The 19708-nt window shown below is 38.1% G+C and overlaps 1 protein-coding gene across 2 annotated transcripts in view; it reads right to left on the bottom strand.

Annotated features, from left to right (window-relative positions):
* The window catches only part of LOC127999018 (cotranscriptional regulator FAM172A homolog), a 166777-nt gene that overhangs the window by 58956 nt on the left and 88113 nt on the right, over positions 1-19708 (bottom strand). For both annotated transcript variants that reach the window (XM_052592155.1, XM_052592156.1), the window contains exon 9: positions 532-648. In XM_052592155.1, coding sequence (XP_052448115.1) covers positions 532-648 — 117 coding nt within the window. The remainder of the gene's footprint in view (positions 1-531; positions 649-19708) is intronic.

Raw genomic sequence — 19708 nt, 5'->3', positions numbered from 1 at the left:
AGGCAAAACAAAACAAAAAAAAAATCACCAAAGCAAGCAAACATTTGACGGAGCAAAGCAGATCAGCAAAGACAAAGGATTGAAAGACATTCTTCTGGTGGGCTGGGTGGTCCACTGTTCACAGAGAAAGCGGGCGAGAAGCGAGGGCGTGTGTTTGCGCTTGGCATTTGCATGGCTGGCTCCCCTGTAGCCCTGGCTTGGGATCCACTCTCTCATTTTTATGTGCATATTGAGTGTTCCCAGGTGTTGTCTCTGGACTCGAGGTCAGCGATGAAAGGGCAGCAACTAAATAAAACTGACATACTAACAGAGCATCTGCCTGCGTGCGGCGGTGTTTGGCTTTGATTTCTTATTGACATCTGCCCAAACAGACAAACAAGAGTGTGGGATGAAAAACAAACTATTGGCTTTCCGTGACTCCTGTGTATACTCGCTGAATGAAATGCCATGCTGTTTGAGTTGAGCTGTGTGGCCGCTATTGATACTGGGAACATCAAGATTTTGGCACAGTTGGTTGATTAAAGATTGTACCTCTCTGAGCCAGTCCCGAATGGACTTGTTGGCCTCCTGGTGCCAGACGTTATGGACAGAGTCAGTCATGGCCACCGCACGGATACGATTCTTCACTTCCGCTTCTCGCTGAATCATCTGAGTGGGAGAGAGATACATTAGCAAATAGCATATGATATCATGGTTTCAAAAAAACCTACAGGATCATCCAAATCTATGATGCATTTCAGTTTTTATTAACAGAAATATATCTTGCAGTGTATCATAAACTGAAATGTATCTGTCAAAGTCATTATTCAGTAACCATGGTATATATCAAAATACCATCATATATTTTCTGTCAATGCTAATGGGTTAAACATTACAGAATGTGGTCTGCAATGCATTTCTGACATTACAGTCTTAAATGTAAAATGATTGCAAAAACCGTTTACACGTGAAGGGGTGCTTCTTTTGATCCTTGTATTTTAGATTGTAAGCAATTCAAAGGAGTTGGTCTGTCACGCTAATTATTCCATTCAAGATAGACTGCTAGAGAAAAAAGGGTCGGTCTGGCAACAATAGGTTAACAATCACTTTACGTGATCCATTTTACAGGAGCCACACCTGGCCTGGTGCTACATCAAAGTGTCCATAGTCATTTTAATACATTCCCCAAGCCCATTTAAATTAGAGGAACTGTATAGAGATAAATTAAATCTATTAAGGCACTAAGGACTAATACATCACACTGTGATAAGCTTTTCTCAGGAGCATCCTCTTAAAGAAAAGGGGAGGAAGCACATGGCAGCTCGTGCACACACACACGTAGTGTCTGAAACATGCATGGCTAAAACGTCTTCCTGTTTCAATGATACCCAGGAGGCCAGCAAATTCACCCTTTTAAAAACTACTAAAAGTGTCAGTTATGACAGAGTTGGGAATTTGGAAAGGTAACTAAATATGTTCCAGACATACATAGTTTTAAAAAGCACTTGAAATAAAAAAAAGAACCAAACAGAGAATGAGACTTTTGAGCAATTATTGGGATGCTGTTGTCATATATATATATATATATATATATATATATATATATATATATATATATATATATATATATAAATTGTAATATTAAAAGTAACTGTACAATAAGAATATTTCAGAACATTCTATAGCAGGGCAAGTAAATAATATTCCATTTTCAATTTTTTTTCTTTGTATTTTTTAATGGATTTGTAAAATTTAGCTATTCAAATCTGTTACAGAATTAATTTTCTATTAATTAATTTGTTATTATTAGATTAATGTTATTAATTACATTTTATTATTATTAAATTATTAAATGCATACTTTTATTTTTGTTTTAAGTTTACTGATGAAAAAAAGGTTTAAAAACAAGCTGTAATACATAAAATAAACACTATTTAATGTAATATTTGCTTTGATGATCACAATCTCCTGAAGTGTAAGCATCTTTTAATTTGTCTTCTGAAAATACAAAAAAATAAATAAATAAGGCCCTGTTTTCTGCTGTTGGTGAAAAGTGTCGTATATTATTACAATACTGCTGCTAATATGGAAATGTTATGCATGAATATTTAAAACACACAAAACGGCTGTAATGGCATTTAATGGCATGATTGACTCATTCCATGACAAACAGCCTGACAAAATCATGTAAACACAACCTCAAAGCAAACATGGGCATTGGATACGAAGAGGAAAATGACAGAGAGCAGCTTTGATGTGTGTGAATCTGTGATGTTTTCCATTGGGAAAACTGAAACATGTGTATTAGCTTTACAGCATCACACTGTTCTGATTGATGTCCTTCAGTGACAGTCTGTGTGCTCCACACATGCTGTCAGCAACTGTCTTACCCACACATATAACTTCAGAGCGCCTGTTAATGTAAACCAAAAACTCAAAATGTCCTGTGGGCACAGCCAAGCACTGAAATTATTAAAATAACATATGAACCAATTAAAAAATAAATAATGTACTGTCAGGGCATTCAATGCTTCGAGCAAGAATGACGGCACGCATGGGACCAAAGCCTTAAAACCCTCATAATCTACATTCCTCTGTACATTAGCTTAAGCATTATAGCACCACGTGAGCCGCTCTCTCAGCTGGTCTGTAACCATAAAAGAAAGAAATCGGGCAGCTGTGCTCATCAACCTCCTGCCCAGAAACAGCGCGAAGAAAAAGCAAACATGTGGAAGTACTTGTTGCACTAAAACCAACAGAGACAGATGTTGAAACATTTGCTATCTCACTTCTGCCCTCTTCTTTACACTTGAGCATCTGGCTTGAGGAGGAGAGACAGGGGGAGAGGTGAAAGTGTGATGGAGGCAGCAACGAGACGGATATGACATCCAGCCTCTCATTTTCCACATGACTGTGTTATCATTGAAATTAGCATTTTCTGAAGAAGCTAACAGTGCTCGAAAAGTGCCAAAAAATAGTGATATAGTTTTAGGTTTTGTAAAAAAAAATCAAATGCTGCATCCGTGGTTGTTTCAGTCGGCTGCTCACAAGAATCAACACTTAGTTGTATGCAGTGAAAAAGTTGCTGTAAATGGTTAAAAACTGCAAGGAAGACAAATCACAATTCGGTATGCAAATAGATGCAAGAAAGAATACCAGTCGCAATTCAATATGCAAATATAGCCGATAACTTTTTTTTTTTTAAATATGTTATTTTACTTTTTGTTCAGCAAAGAATGCATCATTATCCACAAAAATATTAAGGAGCAAAACTTTTGTTTTCAACATTGATTAAAATAGAAAATATTTTGAGATCACCAAATCAACATCATTTCTGAAGGATCATGTGACACTGAAGACTGGATCAATGGCTGCTGAAAACTCAGCTTTGCTTTCAAAGGAATAAATGAATATTAAAATAGAATACATTTATTTTAAATTATATTTCACAATATTACAGTCAATCATATATTTGATCAAATAAATGCAGCCTTTGAATAAGAGAGTTCTTTCAAAAACTTTTAACTTTTTTTTTTTAAATGTACCGACCTCAAAATTCGAATAAACCCCTTTATCAGAAAGGTTTGAAGAAAATCAGTTCAGTGCTACCTAGCAAATAATATAATAAAGCCAGCACAATTCTCTCAGGCAGGAGTTGGTATGGGCTGGTTGTTATTATATATTGCTTATTCTAGGTGATTTTGAAAACGCTGTGATATGGTAAATGGTCTGTTGTGACATTCGGTCAAACAGTATCAAGGACTGCCAGCGGGAAACCTCTGAAGACAGCAGATTTCCCTTCCTTTTCTCCAGATAAGCTCCATTATGGCTGTTCTCTTCATCCATCCTTTGCTACACAGCCCAGTTGCTATGAAACCCCAATCAGTAGAAACCCGATTAAAGACACAAGGATGATTTTTGACCAGCTAGCCGAAATGGTTTTTCCGATATTGGCTAAATCCTGCGGCTGATGAGGACAAAATATCCCGGTTGACATATATCCTTACCCCCCTCCCCCGATCTCACTCTCACTTTCTCCCTCTGTTTGACCTCTTCAGTGACCTCTACTGTAAAATACAGCATTTAGCACTTTAAGTGGCTTCACATCACGTAGTGAGCTAATTTGCAGGACTTCAGTTGCTGGAAATCGCATTTTCCTTAATGAAGCTGACCGCAATTGGAAGCGCTTCTTTATTTGTCCCTCCATTTCGAACACAGAATAGTGTGAAACACACACACACACACACACACACACACACACACACACACACACAGGCAAAGAGGAGAGTTTAACGATAAGAAAGGCTGGGAGGCGACTCTCGCGCGGCGATAAATACTCCGCCATTTCAGCCGTCCTGGTGACAAAAGCGAACGCTCTTCATAAGACTTACATGCAAACACACAAGCAATAAGACAATTATTTAGGGCTTTGATAATTACGTGTCAAAGGCAGTGCAAGTCACCAGATAATTAGGTGAGAACTGAATGGTAATCCACAATGGCGTCCCTGGAGGCAGGGGAAAAAAAACCCTCAACACATTCCCAGAAGAATGAGGGAGGAATAAAGTAGCGAAGAGATAAATAAATAACATGGGCTTTTAAAAAGGAACGGGCTTACTAACAAATAACACCATGAAAAAAGAAGGCGATTACCATGGTGAGGGAAGACACTGTGGATGCACACACTCATGCATGTGTGTGTGCAAATCCAGATGCGGGCTGATTCAGGAAGCCATGCTGTTAGCATCAGTGCTGAGTCCAGACTAATGCATCCAAACTGCTTCCATAATCTGGGCATCCCACTGTGTGGTAAAATGAAGCTTAAATATTTGATTGATTAACTGTCCAATCACGACCAGTGAGCGAGGGCAAACACTGCGCAGAGCTACATACATGCACATCCACACAACAGCAGTATGTCTTGGCAAATGTATACACTGGCCCTAAAAAATATTTGGACTGTAAAGTAAGCTAAACTTAAAAAGGTATCAATGTCAAAGAATCTAATACATTTGGTATATACAGCAGGATCAAACAGGCCAAGCTGGATCTACAAACAAATGATGCTACCCCTTTCCTCAAATTACTTTTAACTGGGGCCAGTTGCTTCACCTTTGTATTATGCCCTAGTAGTTACTAGTGTAAACGTAGATCCTATTTTAAGCTATGAACATAATCCACAACATGTCTGACAACTCAGCAGCGTTTAATACCTTTATCTTAATTTTGAACAATGTAACAATTGCATGTGTTTTTTCTTTAAAATAAATGCTCTTTGGTTTGATAGTTCAGCAGTGTCATGATAAACTTAATCTCAGCGTCCTTCGCTAGCATTGTGCTGACCCCACTAAGATATCTAACCTCTGGAGCAAAGAGGGGCTTCCAAAGGAGGTGGAAAGTTTTGGCTTTTCTTCATTCTCCAGGTCCAAAAGGGCACAGGCCAGCCCTCATTCCTCTAGCCCTCCGCTCGAGCTGAGAAAACAGTGGCAGCTGCCCCTGGAGCTCCGACACCCTGCACAGGAAGAGACAACACTCACACTTTCCCCTGCTTTGAAGCCTGGGCTTCAGTGCCTGCCCGGCCTTTGTCTTTGGGGCAGGAAGGAAACCCTAAGCACCAGGACACTATGAGGCCCTGGGGAGGCAGCGTATGCATTGGTTTGGATATAGCTAACCCCTGTGAGTGTCCAGCCAAGAGTATATTCCTATGCAAGTGTGCATTTATAGGCGCCACAACAGACAGTTTTAGATTTATGGACGCTAGTAAGTAGACAGCGAATAGTGATAACTTCCTGTCGCTGAGTGGAACGGCACGTGCAAAGGATGACATTGTCCAGTGTTGTCCCGGAAAGGCTGGGCCAGAGAGGGGTATCAGTGGACCCTTTTGAATGGAGATGGGGCAAGCAGGCGACTCTACATGGACAGACACACACACATACACACGTCAGCAAAGGCGAGCGAGGAAAAGGAAGCCGGGTAAATATTTACTGACACAGCACAAGCGGTGAGCGTTTGACACCTACTGGAAACAAAAGCGAGAGGATGAGGAGCAGCATGCCAGGAAAGGCAGCAGTGCTGCATCGGGCTTGAACTCATGGAAAACAAGAGGAAAGAGGGAAACATGGGGGCAGGATAAGTGAAAGAGCAAGTGAAGGGGGCACAGGGGAGGGGTGTGCTCGGGCATCAGTCAATGTCGAATAAAGGCCACACTCAGGCGACTCCTGAAGCTTGCACCTTTCGAGGCCTCATTGACATTTCATGCTACAATTACCAAACAGTACCATCAAACTACCAAGTTTTTTGACAGGTATTACCGTTTGATACCATTCATTTCCCACAGTACATTTTTGTCAGATATAGTACTGTAGGTCTACTTGACACAGCAAAAACTTGCAAATTAACTCAAGTAATGGACTTTAACTAACCTGATGATGGCTTGAGGCAAGTTAGGAGATACGACGATATGCTTCAACTTCAAAAATCTAACATGCCGAAAACATAATGACAGAGAATAAAACACACAAGCAGTGTGTGTGTGTGTATTCTGTGCTCATCAGAGAAAGAGAGAGGCCCCGGAGCAGTTGTGCTTGGCACAGGGCCCATAAGGAGAGATCTCGGATTGGATGCTAAAAAGGCTGATGGGGCCCCTCATTTTGGACTCGTTCTGCATTGATCCTGCAATGCCTTGAACCCTGGAGAGAGAGCGGAGTCTGTACACTGTACCGACAAGTGTGGGAGTGTGTATCATCACAGCAAACTCTCCCTTTGTTTCTTCACTCTTTGTTTGTATCCTCACATGTAGTGCGCCTCATTCAGCTGGCGAACTGTTGGTGGGCAGTTGTTGATTTTACATAGTATTCAACTGCTCAGATGCCATTGATTCAACTCATCTCTTATTTCAATATCAATTATATTAGCAAAGTTCCCACATCTACTGACCAATGAAACTTCCCATATTGTTTATTCTCATAAAAAAGTAATTGAAATGATACTAATTCATTGGTTACAAATTGATCTTTGTAAAATGTTGTTCGTTAAGAAAGATTTTGAATTCATGAATTTATCAAAAATACAGTAAAACTTTGTGAAATATTGTTACAATTTTAGATAAAAAATATTTATATTTTAATGTATTTTAAAATGGCATTTATTCCTGTGACAGCAAAGAAAATTTTTTGTAGCCATTTATTTGAAACATAAAATCTTGTGTGTCATTTTAATAATGTTTCCATGGAATTGTATACATTTTCATATATTTGATAGGCCTTGTACATTGAAAAAAATTCCAGGTTTCCGATGATAACGTAGTGTTATTTAACTCCATTTAACTCTAAACAAAATGCAATCATATGTCCATACCAACACCCTTACTATTAAGTATAAGAATTTATATTGGCTTTTCAATTGCAGGACTATTCCACAATGTGACATTTCCCAGTTGTCCTTGACTGTGGGAACCTTTCCAAGTATTGACTTGACTTAAAATATATTGTATATTATAAGTAATCATCTCTTTTATAACATGCATCTATATTATGATTATGATTTCAGAGGAATCAAATTAAACACATTTGGACTGAAACATTTAAAGTCATTACATTATTGCTCAGTGCTTCCAAACGCACCACAAAAATGATACAAAATAAGTAACAGGCATAATTTTTGTGGAACGCAGATGTCTAATATTTCTAATTAAAGTCATGTGTTAATTAGGGGTGATTTTACTTAAAGAATGGTACTAGGTGCGATCACGGCAACATCTTCATCACCTCCGAAACTGTCGAAGCTGGCGTGGATATTGCTCTCACACTGAATCGGGGGATTGGTATATTTCAGAGTGTGTGTATCAACAGGGCAAAACCCAACTAAAGTGTCTCCCTCAGCCTTTCGGCAGTGCCATAAAATAGAAAGCTAACCTCAATATTTCCCCTATCTGTGCTGGGACTTGCTGGCCCATTAAATTCTCCTTCCCATGTGTCATCCTGCACATTTCCACCGTGAAATTTTTGTATAATTAAGCTTTCTTAATGATTTATAAGCTATAATAATAGCAGTAAGTATTTCTGAACAGGTTAAACTGACACCCTATAAGTGCACATGTGGGGCTGACCCTGTTTTAACAGAGTTTTGGATCATTGACTCTCCCGGCTGGAAGAATGAGGGACAGAGGGATGGAGTGAAGAGGGAGACGCAGCTCTGTCATAACTCAGACGCCCACTGACACGTACAGGCTGGGCCTCGTCAGCCGGGGAGGTGAGGGCCGGTTCAAGCAGACGGCGGGAGAGACAGGGGTCAGGCTGCCCGAGGTGTTTACAGGAAAGCCCAACTCGCCGTCAGCGCGCCGAGACAAACTAGCAGAGCAGAGTGCACGTCTGACAGAAATACAGCTGTGGAGAGTACACACAATGATAAAAGTCCCATTATTTGGATGAATGTTAAGTACACACTGCTTTGCAACGAATATGAAATCCTTATAGGGTCACTTTAGACAGAATATCAATAAAAGCTGCTTACGCCTCTGAATTAATCCTGAATATTAAACACTGTGAGTGGAAAATGGCACAAGATGCTAAAACTTTAAAGTCAGATATTTGCTGTCTAAATACGTGCATATTTACATGTTATGTCTGCTTTAGACCACCACCAGACATAACACTAATCATGTGTATTTCTTAACTAGTAAAAACATAAAAGCAAGTGAAGTAATGAAACAAAAACATTTTATTAACAAAGAAAAAGGTGTGCACTTTTGCCACTCATGACGAAAAGAAAATACTAAGCCTCTTTGAAGCCTTGAGGGAGTTCCTTGCTTGTTTCAGAGTGTACCGGGAGGTCAGGTGTGTGTATGCTACAACTGCATATCGTCTGCATATGATTCTAAGTACGTGGGTGTGTATGAAAGAAGCTCTCACTTATGTGTGTGTGCGCGCGAGTGCATGTGTGCTTTCAAACCTCAGTCTCAGTGTCAGGCCAAACCTTCCCTTTTTTTCTGCGCTGAGTCTAGCTGTGGGGCTTTTTCAGATGGGCTCTCAGCAGAGACGTTTTGTTTAAACTTTCCGAGGCACTCATCCCATCCTTTCAGTCACAAATCCAAGTTGGAGGAGAAAAAAATGGGGACCAATGGCTAATGAACGTGACGAAACCGCTCTCCTATCAGCTATCTGTTTCTAAAGCTCCGTCTAGCTTGCCGAAGGGAAAGAACTCCTGAACCCCCCAAAAATGAGCCTCTGATAGCCCTGTTCTCAAAGGCAGTCCAGCACCAGACGGTCGAAATTAATGGAAATATATAACAATCTGAAATTAACTTCCCATTGCCACCAGCTACGTTTTAACCAGGTGTTGAGGAGAAGAGAGGGTGAGTGTGAGAGAGAGGCTGGAGACAAAAAAAAAAAAAAAAAAAGGAAAAAAACCTATTACGGCTTCACCACCTCAACACACACACACACACACACACACACACACAAACTGGCTAAAAGAAAAGTACTTTGTTCTACAAAGTTATCAAATTTATAATAATTATAATATAATGTAAGAATATACATGTTCTATTAATATTTTTTTCTATTAGATTTCTGTTTAATTTAATTCATTTGCTATTATTTTGAGGGTCAAAACAGTATTCATTCAATTAAAACTTAATAATAATATAATAATAAAATAAAAATGGACAAGCAAAATGTATTACTTTAGCATGAAAAATAAAATACCATAGCACCAAGAGTGTTATCAATCTTAAAAGTAACAAGTATACGAGTTTCCTTTAAAGAATTCTAAAAAGAACACAGTAATGATTTTTAAATTGATACAAATCACACAAATACGCACGTATCCCAAAACCAACTGCAGTAATTAGCACTCTAATGAATAAAAAGTAGCACTTTCGTATTGATGGTTGTCGGTTCGATGCTTATTAGTATACTTAGTAGTGTACTTTCTGAACAATATCTATTATTATAGCCCATTAATTTGGATGTTATTACAGAGAAAGCCCATGTCCCTCAAGCACAAAGGGACAGAGTCTGGATCTTGCTAGGAAAGGGATTCAATGTACTAAATAGACCAAGACTGACCTTTCCCCAAATACACCACTTCCAGCAGAATTATCTTTTTAACTATTTAACTGCTGTCAGCGATTTTTCAGAGTGTGGTAATTACCAAACACAGCTGAGGAGATTCAAAGAATAAAAAGTATATTTATTTATTTAGTTTGGAACCACAGGAGAAATTTAGGTGATGAAGGTAAGTACGAATGTAGTGATTATCTTGTCATTTGTGGATTTTCCTTCTGTGGTTATAATAGCGAGAAGCTAGTTTCTGCTGTTTCCTTTGTTCTTTGTCGTGTTTGACGCCTCTGGATGTGAAGACCAATATTCATGGAGTTCGCAAAACCGAGTTGCGTCAGTTATAGGAATCATAAAGTATCTTTTATGTTGCTTTTAATTTTTTTGATGTCAAAATGAGTGGGAGCTTCTCAGTTTCCAAATCTCCGGAATAGCAATCAGTTGTCTGAGGTGCTGACTAACTCGCACTCTTGAGTTAAATGTCATCGATGAGTCAAATGAACTCGCTGGGCTATTGTTAGTATGTGTACGTGTGTGGAACACATGTGACCTGAATATGAGACGGCAGGTCAGTTTGAAGGCCTCTGAGATGGATAAAACCAAAAATACAGGTAGTAAAAAGCTGTATGGGTAGTTGCAAGTAGTTGTTAATCCTCAAGATCACATTAGTTCATTCTGTTTGGTACAAAAGAGGTAAGACATCTAGTGAGGAAGACAATGAAAAACAGGCTATGGGGTAAACTGTCCCGCTCAACTGTGAATGCAGATTGGCATAGCAAATGAAGAAATCTCATTCTCCACACACACACCTATACTGATCTCATCCACTTACGTCTATGCAAAAGCAGTTACAAAGGATAAGCAGTGCCCCCTAGTGTTTTTATCAATGTGAAATGAGTCCAAATCAAGAATGTGTCCCCTAAGAGAGAAAAAGTGACAGCAATGAGGGGTAAATCGAGTTGTGGCATCACAGTAGAAATGCCTGAGGAGGACGTACTGGAGATGAAGAGAAGGGGGAGGAAAATGAGGGAGAAGAGGGGGAGAAAATAAGGTAAGAGGTTAGGGAAAGGGGGATGGGGCAGCTGTGGAAGGGTATATATAGAGGAATTCTGACACTGTCAAGATAAGAAATAGAGTGTAATGATGCTTTTTGAAGGCATGCGAGATAGATATATATATGTGTGTGTGTGTTCTTGTTTTTGTGACATTTCAGGACACAACTCTACTTATGAGGACATAACCCATGTCCCCGTTTTCCAAAACGCTTATAAATCATCAGAATGAGTTTTTTTTTTTGTTGTTGTTGTTGTTGCGAAAGTAAAAATGTACAAAGTCTCCTGTGAGGGTTAGGGTTAGGGTTAGAGGTAGGGCTGGTGAAGGCCGATAGAATATAAAGTTTGTACAGTATAAAAACCATTACGCCTATGGGATGTCCCCACTTTTCACAAAAACAAACGTGTGTGTTTGTGTGTGTGTGTGCGCGCCCCAGAATGTGAACAACATGCCATGTGTGCTTGTTGAAGCTGCTAGTGTGCAACAACAAAAACATCAAACCGCTGCCCACATCTCCCCAAAACCGATGGAAGCCCTATCTCTGTGTGTTTGGTGACATATGTTAAGAATCAGCTCCATGTGGGAGTCTATGTGAGAACAAACTGCAGCTACAGTCTGGGAGAATTATGCAATTGAAACTTTCAGGTTGTCGTTAAAAGTGAGAAAGTCTGAAATGAACGCAGGATTTCAAGCTTTAGTTTTGTAGAGTGTGTTTGCCTTTACTTGAGGAATTCCAGAGTAATATACTTCCATCCTGATTTAATGCTCATTCACATTGCTCATATTAACATCTCACTCCACTGAGGGCCTACACTTACATACATGGAGGTTTAGGTTCCATCTCTATAACACGTCTGACTTCAGGTATGTGTGCGTATGTGCATGCACTTTTATGACCAGTAAAAACCCACAGGCATCCGCAGTGGGACGCAGCTCCACACCACCACAGTCGTATGTCTTAAGATGACATCAAAAGAACACCACGAGCTGTTGATGCTCCCTTTACCGTCTCACCAGTATTTCACACAACCCACTGTAATTCACAGCACATAAAACCTTAAAACGGCACATAAAACAGTTCATCTCTTTTCAGTGTCGGCTTCCCGGGCTTAAAAATTAAATATGTTTTACCGCAGGTACATAACTAAAATATAGTTTTTTTTGTTGTTTTTTTTTAAGGTCTCGTAAAAGATTTAAAAAGGATTTGACTATGTGTTCAGAAGGGGAAGCTTGCATCTCTCCCTGCAGGAGCATTGCGGAGGCGAGCAGACTTCCACAGTAGGTTAAAATCTATAGAATAAACGGCATCACATGGAGATGTGTGATATTATGAATTCCCAGAATGCTCTCTTATGACATGTGGAGAGAGAGATGGCGAGAAATCTGGTCCAAAGTGTTTGACTAGTTGAGCTCACCGCGCTATAAAACACACTGACTTTCAATCAGTTTTAAAACACATATGGAGGAAAAAGCTGAATACTGAATGTGAGAGGAAGGAATGGGGGGGGGGCGGAGCATAATGAGAAGGTAAAACATCTGAAGCTCATGGTGAAATTGATATCCAACATCCTCTGATGGTGCAAAGTTCAGTGACAATTGTGAAGAGTTTCATTTCGTTTTTTTTTTTCATATTTTACAGCAAGTTTTACGTTTTTTTTTTCTTCTAAATATGGAATATTCTTCTTTTTCTTTTTTTAAAAACCATTTTCAAATGTCCAAAATCATCTGGGGCCAATTTAACCCTGTTCTTTAAAAAGAAAGGTCATGCAAACATTAAAATTCTGACATCATTTCCTTGTGCATGTGTCGTTCCAAACCTGTATTATTTTACTGGAATGAAAGAAGATGATCTATACAGTGAAAGATTTTGTGACGTATCAGGACACAACTCTGTATAATGACATGGGTATGACACAGGTATTACAAGGAGAGGGTGACTTATGAGGACATAACCCATGTCCCCATTTTTCAAAACGCTTATAAATCATACAGAATTAGTTTTTTTGAGAAAGTAAAAATGCACAGTTTCCTGTGAGGTTTAGGGTTAGGGGTAGGGTTGGTGTAGGGCCATAGAATATACAGTTGTACAGTATAAAAACCATTACGCCTATAGGATGTCCCCACTTTTCACATAAACAAACGTGTGTGTGTGTGTGTGTGTGTGTGTGTGTGTGTATGTGTGAGTTCCACAGAATTTTTTTTATAAGATTTGTTGTTTCATGTACGATGTATAAGAGAAGGACATTTTGGACCAATCAAATTTCACTATCCATCACAATCAAGCAACTGACTGAATGTCCTTTTGTTCATCACTTGTTGTGCTTGGTCATATCAAACACTTTAGACTAACTAACATGGAATAGAGAGCTGTTACTGATTTATGTTACTGGTATTGCTTTATAGTGTTGTGGACCCAGTCTAAGGCCAATTATGAAGTGGAGACAAAGCACAAGCGGAAAGAATTAAGAATGTGTGTATGAGAGTTAGACAGAGACAGACAGAGATAGAAAGAGAAGGTGAAAATCAAATGAGAAGCTGTCCTCCTGGACTAGCCTTAGTCCTGTGTGCAGACCTTGCCGTAGGCTCGAAGGGAGAGAAAAGGAAATAAGGAAAAGCGTTTGTTCCTGAGGTCATGTGCGGCACACAAAGCTGTCCGAGAGGATATCCAAATCAAGAGGAAGAAGAGCAGGATGTTCAAGTTTCTCTTTAGGACATGCTACAATGTATATCTTCAGTGTTCTTAATTTCTTAAGTGGGGGGGGGGGGTGAAATGCTATTTCATGCATACTGAGTTTTTTACACTGTTAAAGAGTTGGATTCCCATGCTAAACATGGACAAAGTTTCAAAAATTAAGTTGTACGTTTAAAGGAGTTTTTCTGTTCCAAAAATACTACTTCAGGTTTGTCACAAGTTTCGTAAAGTTTTTTTTCGAGTATGGCTCTGTGTGACGTTAGATGGAGCGGAATTTCCTTATATGGGTCCTAAGGGCACTTCTGCCAGAAGACCGCGCACTCCCGTATAGCACAGCACTGAGAGCACAACAGACGTTCACTGATTAGAGCGAGAGCGTTGCAAAATGTCACAAAAGGAGTGTGTTTTTGGTAGCCAGGGCAAGACAACCCTGCACAGATTACCAAAAAAAAAAACAAGTGTTTTTGTTTGTTCCCTGCATTTCGAAGATGCTTGTTTTACAAACAAGGCCCAGTTTGACGCCGGATTTGCACATCGTTTATTTCTTAAGGATAATGCAGTCCCAACGAAAAAGGGTCACGATCGTGTGTTGGAACCGCATGCGGTGAGTAAAACTGCTTCAAATATCTCTTTGTTGTTGACTTAGCTATCGGCGCGTAAGCACATCAAGTAAACAACATGTGATGTTGTCATCAAACTGCACTTTCCACATGTACAGCTTAAAAAAAAAAAAAAAAAAAAAGACGACAAAGTGGAACTTAGTCATTTTCCAAAACCGCTAAGCAAATATATACAGTTTCAGTACATACCACATAGAGACGTTGTTGCTGATGCTGCTCTTGTTAAATTTCAGCCTCGGGATCTGATTCTGGATCATAAATATACGCTGAATCTGACTGTTAGCCATGGTTTGTTTTGGTTGGTTTTGTCCTCACGGTGTCACAGGTTCCAGACGCGCTCAACGCAAAAGCCTACTGGCGCTCGTGATTCTTTAGCTCCGCCCACACGTCACGCCTCCAGCCACTCGTGTTTTTCCGGGAAAAATCGGTACAGACTATCTTTCTCTTATAATAAATCTAAAGACTTTTTGGAGTTATGAAGGATGCAGTACTACTCTATAGGTACTCAAGATTAACAGGATATTGAGTGAAAACGAGCATTTCACCCCCCCCCCCCCTTTAAAGGTTCTATATAATTAAAAATTATATGTACCTTTGTCTCTTGAAATGATGTATGTATAAACATTCTGAAACTTTTAGAACCTAAAACATTCCTGCTCAAGTCTACAAAGAGAGAGTACATTATCATTCAAAGCTTTAGGTTCAGCAAGATTTACTTATGTTTTTAATAGAAGTTTTCCTTACTAACCAAGGCTGCTTTTATTTCGATCAAGAAACCAGTAAAAACAGTTATATTGTAAAATATAATTACAATTTAAAATAATTGTTTTCTATTTAAATATAATGTAATTTATTCCTTTGATGACAAAGTAAATTCTTCAGTGTCACATTATGATGCAGCAGCGCGAGGCACACGTGAACTGACCATTTCCACATCAATACCAGCTTCAGCTCAAAATAATCATGACTAAACATCTGAAGGTAAGATATAAGAAAGAGTACAACTTTACAATCAGTACCCTGTATCTTGTAATCGCTCAAACAGTGTTTCAGCCACGCAAAGATGTCAGTATAACGGCTTGTAAACAACGTCACGTAACGTCACATTTACCTCAGAAACAAACATATTCGGTGACCATAAACTCATTACTCCTAAGATAAATAAACTGCAGAGAGGGGTATTTTGCTAAATATATGCACCATATAAAATATCCATTATAAGTTTTACTGTTCTTATGTTTTATTTATGTTTGAATAAATACATATATTTTTTAAGACAGTCACCATTTAAATGTTTATATTAGGAAAAAATATTCAAGTAGAAATATTATTGTTATTGTAACTTTATAACTAAAAAAAAATTGATTTTAGCAGTTGTATGCTATACCTTACAAATCAGTCAATTTTAACCTTATTTTTAACAATATTAAAGTAATTTAATACCATATTACTCCATTGTATATTTTACAGCATTAGTTGGCATATTTTGGCAAGGACTGTACGTGATATATATCCAAAATAATCAATATTGAATCTAATCGAATTGAATCGAAAGCTTGTGAATGAGAATCAAATAAAATCATGAAATTTGTGTCAAAACCCAGCCCTACTCAATATCATTTTTCTCTCTGGACAGTTGTTTTCTCTCCTCTTAAAAAATCTACAATCTGTAGATATTCTGAAATCTAAAATACATACATTTGTTGCCATGTTGCGTGTATGACTGAGCACTAACTATAAAATACATGAAAATATGCGTGTGGTGTAACTCAAAGCCATGTTCAATACCCATCCTGAACCAAGAAATTAATACACATCACAAGACCCTTCCCTCGCTCTTGGTACCCCTCAGCCCTGTGACTATTAACATATTGGCGGCAAAGTTTCTTCCTCTTCTCTTTCCCACACTCCTTCCTTCCGCAGGTTGGGGAGGATGCATTTGAGGTGAACTCTGCATAGCACTATCTCAGGGAAAGAAAAAAACTAAGTGATCAATGTGCGAGGTTCCCTAGGACAAGCCAATCAATGCATGAGAGGAACCTTGCCCAGGGCCCTTATGCAAATGGAGGCATGTCCAGTAACCCCGGGAGCCGACATGTGCATCAGATCAATGGGGCGCTGCATTAAAAACCTTACAGCTATATTAGATGCCTACCCACTAAATATGTAATGATGAACCCCTTAAGATTTCACTGTGAACTCTCTAACTAGCGGCAGAGGCATATGTGTGAAAGCAAAAAGCTCTATCTGTACATCGAGATTGGACACTTGGATTATTATCATTTTCTGTGGACAGCAAACGCATGCTTGTAAATTTACTGTGAATTTAGACTTGGAAATTAAGTATTTGAAATGGTCGCATGACATAGATACTAAATACATCAGAATGGTAAAACAACTATATAAAGGCTATTTTACATTAGCATGGGACAAAATGAAGTTTCAAAAAGATGTCTGAAATATGTCTGTCAAACCATGACAGGGTTCATCATTGATATTCAATGGCTTATTGTAAGAGATAATTGCATATTCTATTAGGCTGTACTCATAGCGATATACATTCACATGCAAATGATTTCGTCCAGATGAACCACACAGAAGATGACAGACAATGAGCAGGCATAACAAACACGTCTATGTCAGCGCAGATGCATAAACACTGGCGCGCACGCCACAGTTACACATCAAATCAAAGTCTGTTCTCACTTCAAAGTGCATTCTGGACACAAAGACACACACATTCCTGGAGCTTGTCTTATCGTTGGTGTGAAGACAGGCCACTCCACAAAGGCGTTTGCTGAGAGTTTATTTATAGAAATAGTGGAGCGGGGTGATTTCTCATAGCGTTTGTTCATTTTCACCGTGAATTTATCCCTCCATACATGTTTATGCACTAAACTCGCTGAGCCTGTTAACAAGCAGCGGCTAATTAAGCTTGTGACAGAGAAAAGATGAAGTGGGGGAAGGCAAAAAAAAGAGAGGGAGGGAGAGAGACAGACGGAGAGAGAGTAAAAAACAAGGTTGATCTCGCAAAACTGCTAATGCCCAGGGATGCACAACAATATGAAAGTTAAAAATACAACCATTGTAAGATAAAGCAGAAGTAATTTAACAGAATAATAAAAATATAAACAACTGCAGAATTATAAGCAACTATATATTTATATATATTTATTAATCATAATTAAGAACCAACGGCAAATAAAAATTTCAACAAAACACATATCAGCTACAATACAATACAACAAAACAAAAATGTAACCGCACAACAGAATTACACCACACAACACAAATAAGCCATACAATGGAAATATCACACAAAACAATAGAATTAAGACAATACAACCGAAGGAAACAAGTCACAAGACACCAGTAATGCCACCAAAATTATAAACTGTATTGACACAATACAATGCCAGTAACACACATCACAACAGACAAAGGAAAGCAAACAAAACTAAGAAATGAGCAACAATACACCGCAAAACAACGGAAATAAATCATAGCACAAAGTATATAAGCCAGAACATCACAAAAACTGAATTGTCACTACATGACATAAATATTATATAAGTCACAACACAACAAAATTAGCAAAGCCAAAAAAAAAAAAAAACCTTGAAACTTGCAACACATGAGGTAAAACAAAAAGAACAACAACAAAACACACACGTCAGTTCTATGCCATAACACAACATAATTAAAATGAGCCACAAAACAGAAATATGCTTAAAATACAACACTACAATACAGCACAACTGTCTTTCAACACAACACGAATAAATTCCATTGATGTGCTTTTGGATTTGACATCGTGAAATATTGAAGTAGCTGTGTGTGAAGAGATTTGTTCATAAGACAGAAGATCTTGCCTGGAGATCTGTTCTTCTTTGTAATATTTAACAGAGAGAGTGTCTATACCATCTTTATATAGTCAATAAAACGCAGCTACTATTTCCATTTTACCAAGTTGCCATGTGCTTAATATAATGTTCTCTTGAGGTGGATCTGTAATGAACAGACATACTCATAAAAACGTCTAACAACATTTACCGAGCAGCGTCAGAACTCATTCAACCCAAAACAGCTGACACATGTTTCCTTCATAATAAACAAACACCCACATTTTAAATTCACAGAACTATTATTTGGCTGTATAAACAAGCAGGTTTTGCATATAGCAGTATTAAAAAAAATGACATTAATTGTAATTATAAAACCAAAAGCCATAATGCATGTTCTATAATACTACTTATTACCGATTTAAATTATTATTACAATTATTAGTCTTCAGCATATCGTAAACTAGTTTTTGGTGAGCGGTATTACAATGTATTGGTTAACAGAAGAGAACACTCTCAATGTAATCATATTTATTCAACATTGCACACTATCTCGGCACACACAGATCTCCACCCCCTGTGACCCCGTTTCAGCATAACACACCTGGACGGCAAATTGATATCAATTAAAAAGCCGCATGCGGATGGGCTTCCATTCTCCAACAGCAATCTGTGCATGCTAGATTGCTCGTCATCTTCTAAAAACAAACAGAAATTAATGACAAAATGAGCCGGAAATACATAAATAAGCCACTGCCGAGCTGTAGTCAAAGCTCTCTCTCTGGTGAATCCCTCCTAACAGAAGTCCAGGAGGGAAAAACTGGGTTTGAAGCGCCCCATCATAAATCAAATAAATAAATAAATAAATAAATAACAGAAAATGGCACAAACAGGCAGATAAAGAAAGCAATGCCTGGGAGGAAGGTAAAAAAAAAATGTATAGATAAATAGACTCTAAATATCTAAAGATAAATATATAAAATACTTTTTTTCAATAATTTCCTGAAACAAATTAATACTTGTACTTAGCAAGGAGGATTTATTTGATCAAAACTGATGACAAAGCCATTTATGGTACAAAAGATTTAGATTTTAAATAAATGCTATTACTATTTATTAATCAAAGAATCTTAAAAAAAAAGTATTAAAAATCAAATATCAATAATATCAAATATAAATATATTGTTTCCACTTCATAATTGGCCTTAGACTGTGTCCTAACCAGGCACTACACTATAAAGCAATAATTATAATACATCAAATATAATAAGAAGAAAAGTTTCTTGATTTCTGAAGCCTCATGTGACACTGAAAACTGGGGTAACTCAAAATTCAGCTTTGCCATCACAGAAATGCATTACATTTTAAAACAGATGACAGGTATTTTACATTGTGATTATATTTCATAATATTACTGTTTTCACTCTAATTAAGCATAATAGACTTTTTCTATATATTTATATA

The sequence above is a fragment of the Carassius gibelio genome, chromosome A5, assembly GCF_023724105.1.
Source record: "Carassius gibelio isolate Cgi1373 ecotype wild population from Czech Republic chromosome A5, carGib1.2-hapl.c, whole genome shotgun sequence".
NCBI classification, from domain to species: Eukaryota; Metazoa; Chordata; class Actinopteri; order Cypriniformes; family Cyprinidae; genus Carassius; species Carassius gibelio.
This window is presented reverse-complemented; position numbering and strand designations above follow the sequence as displayed.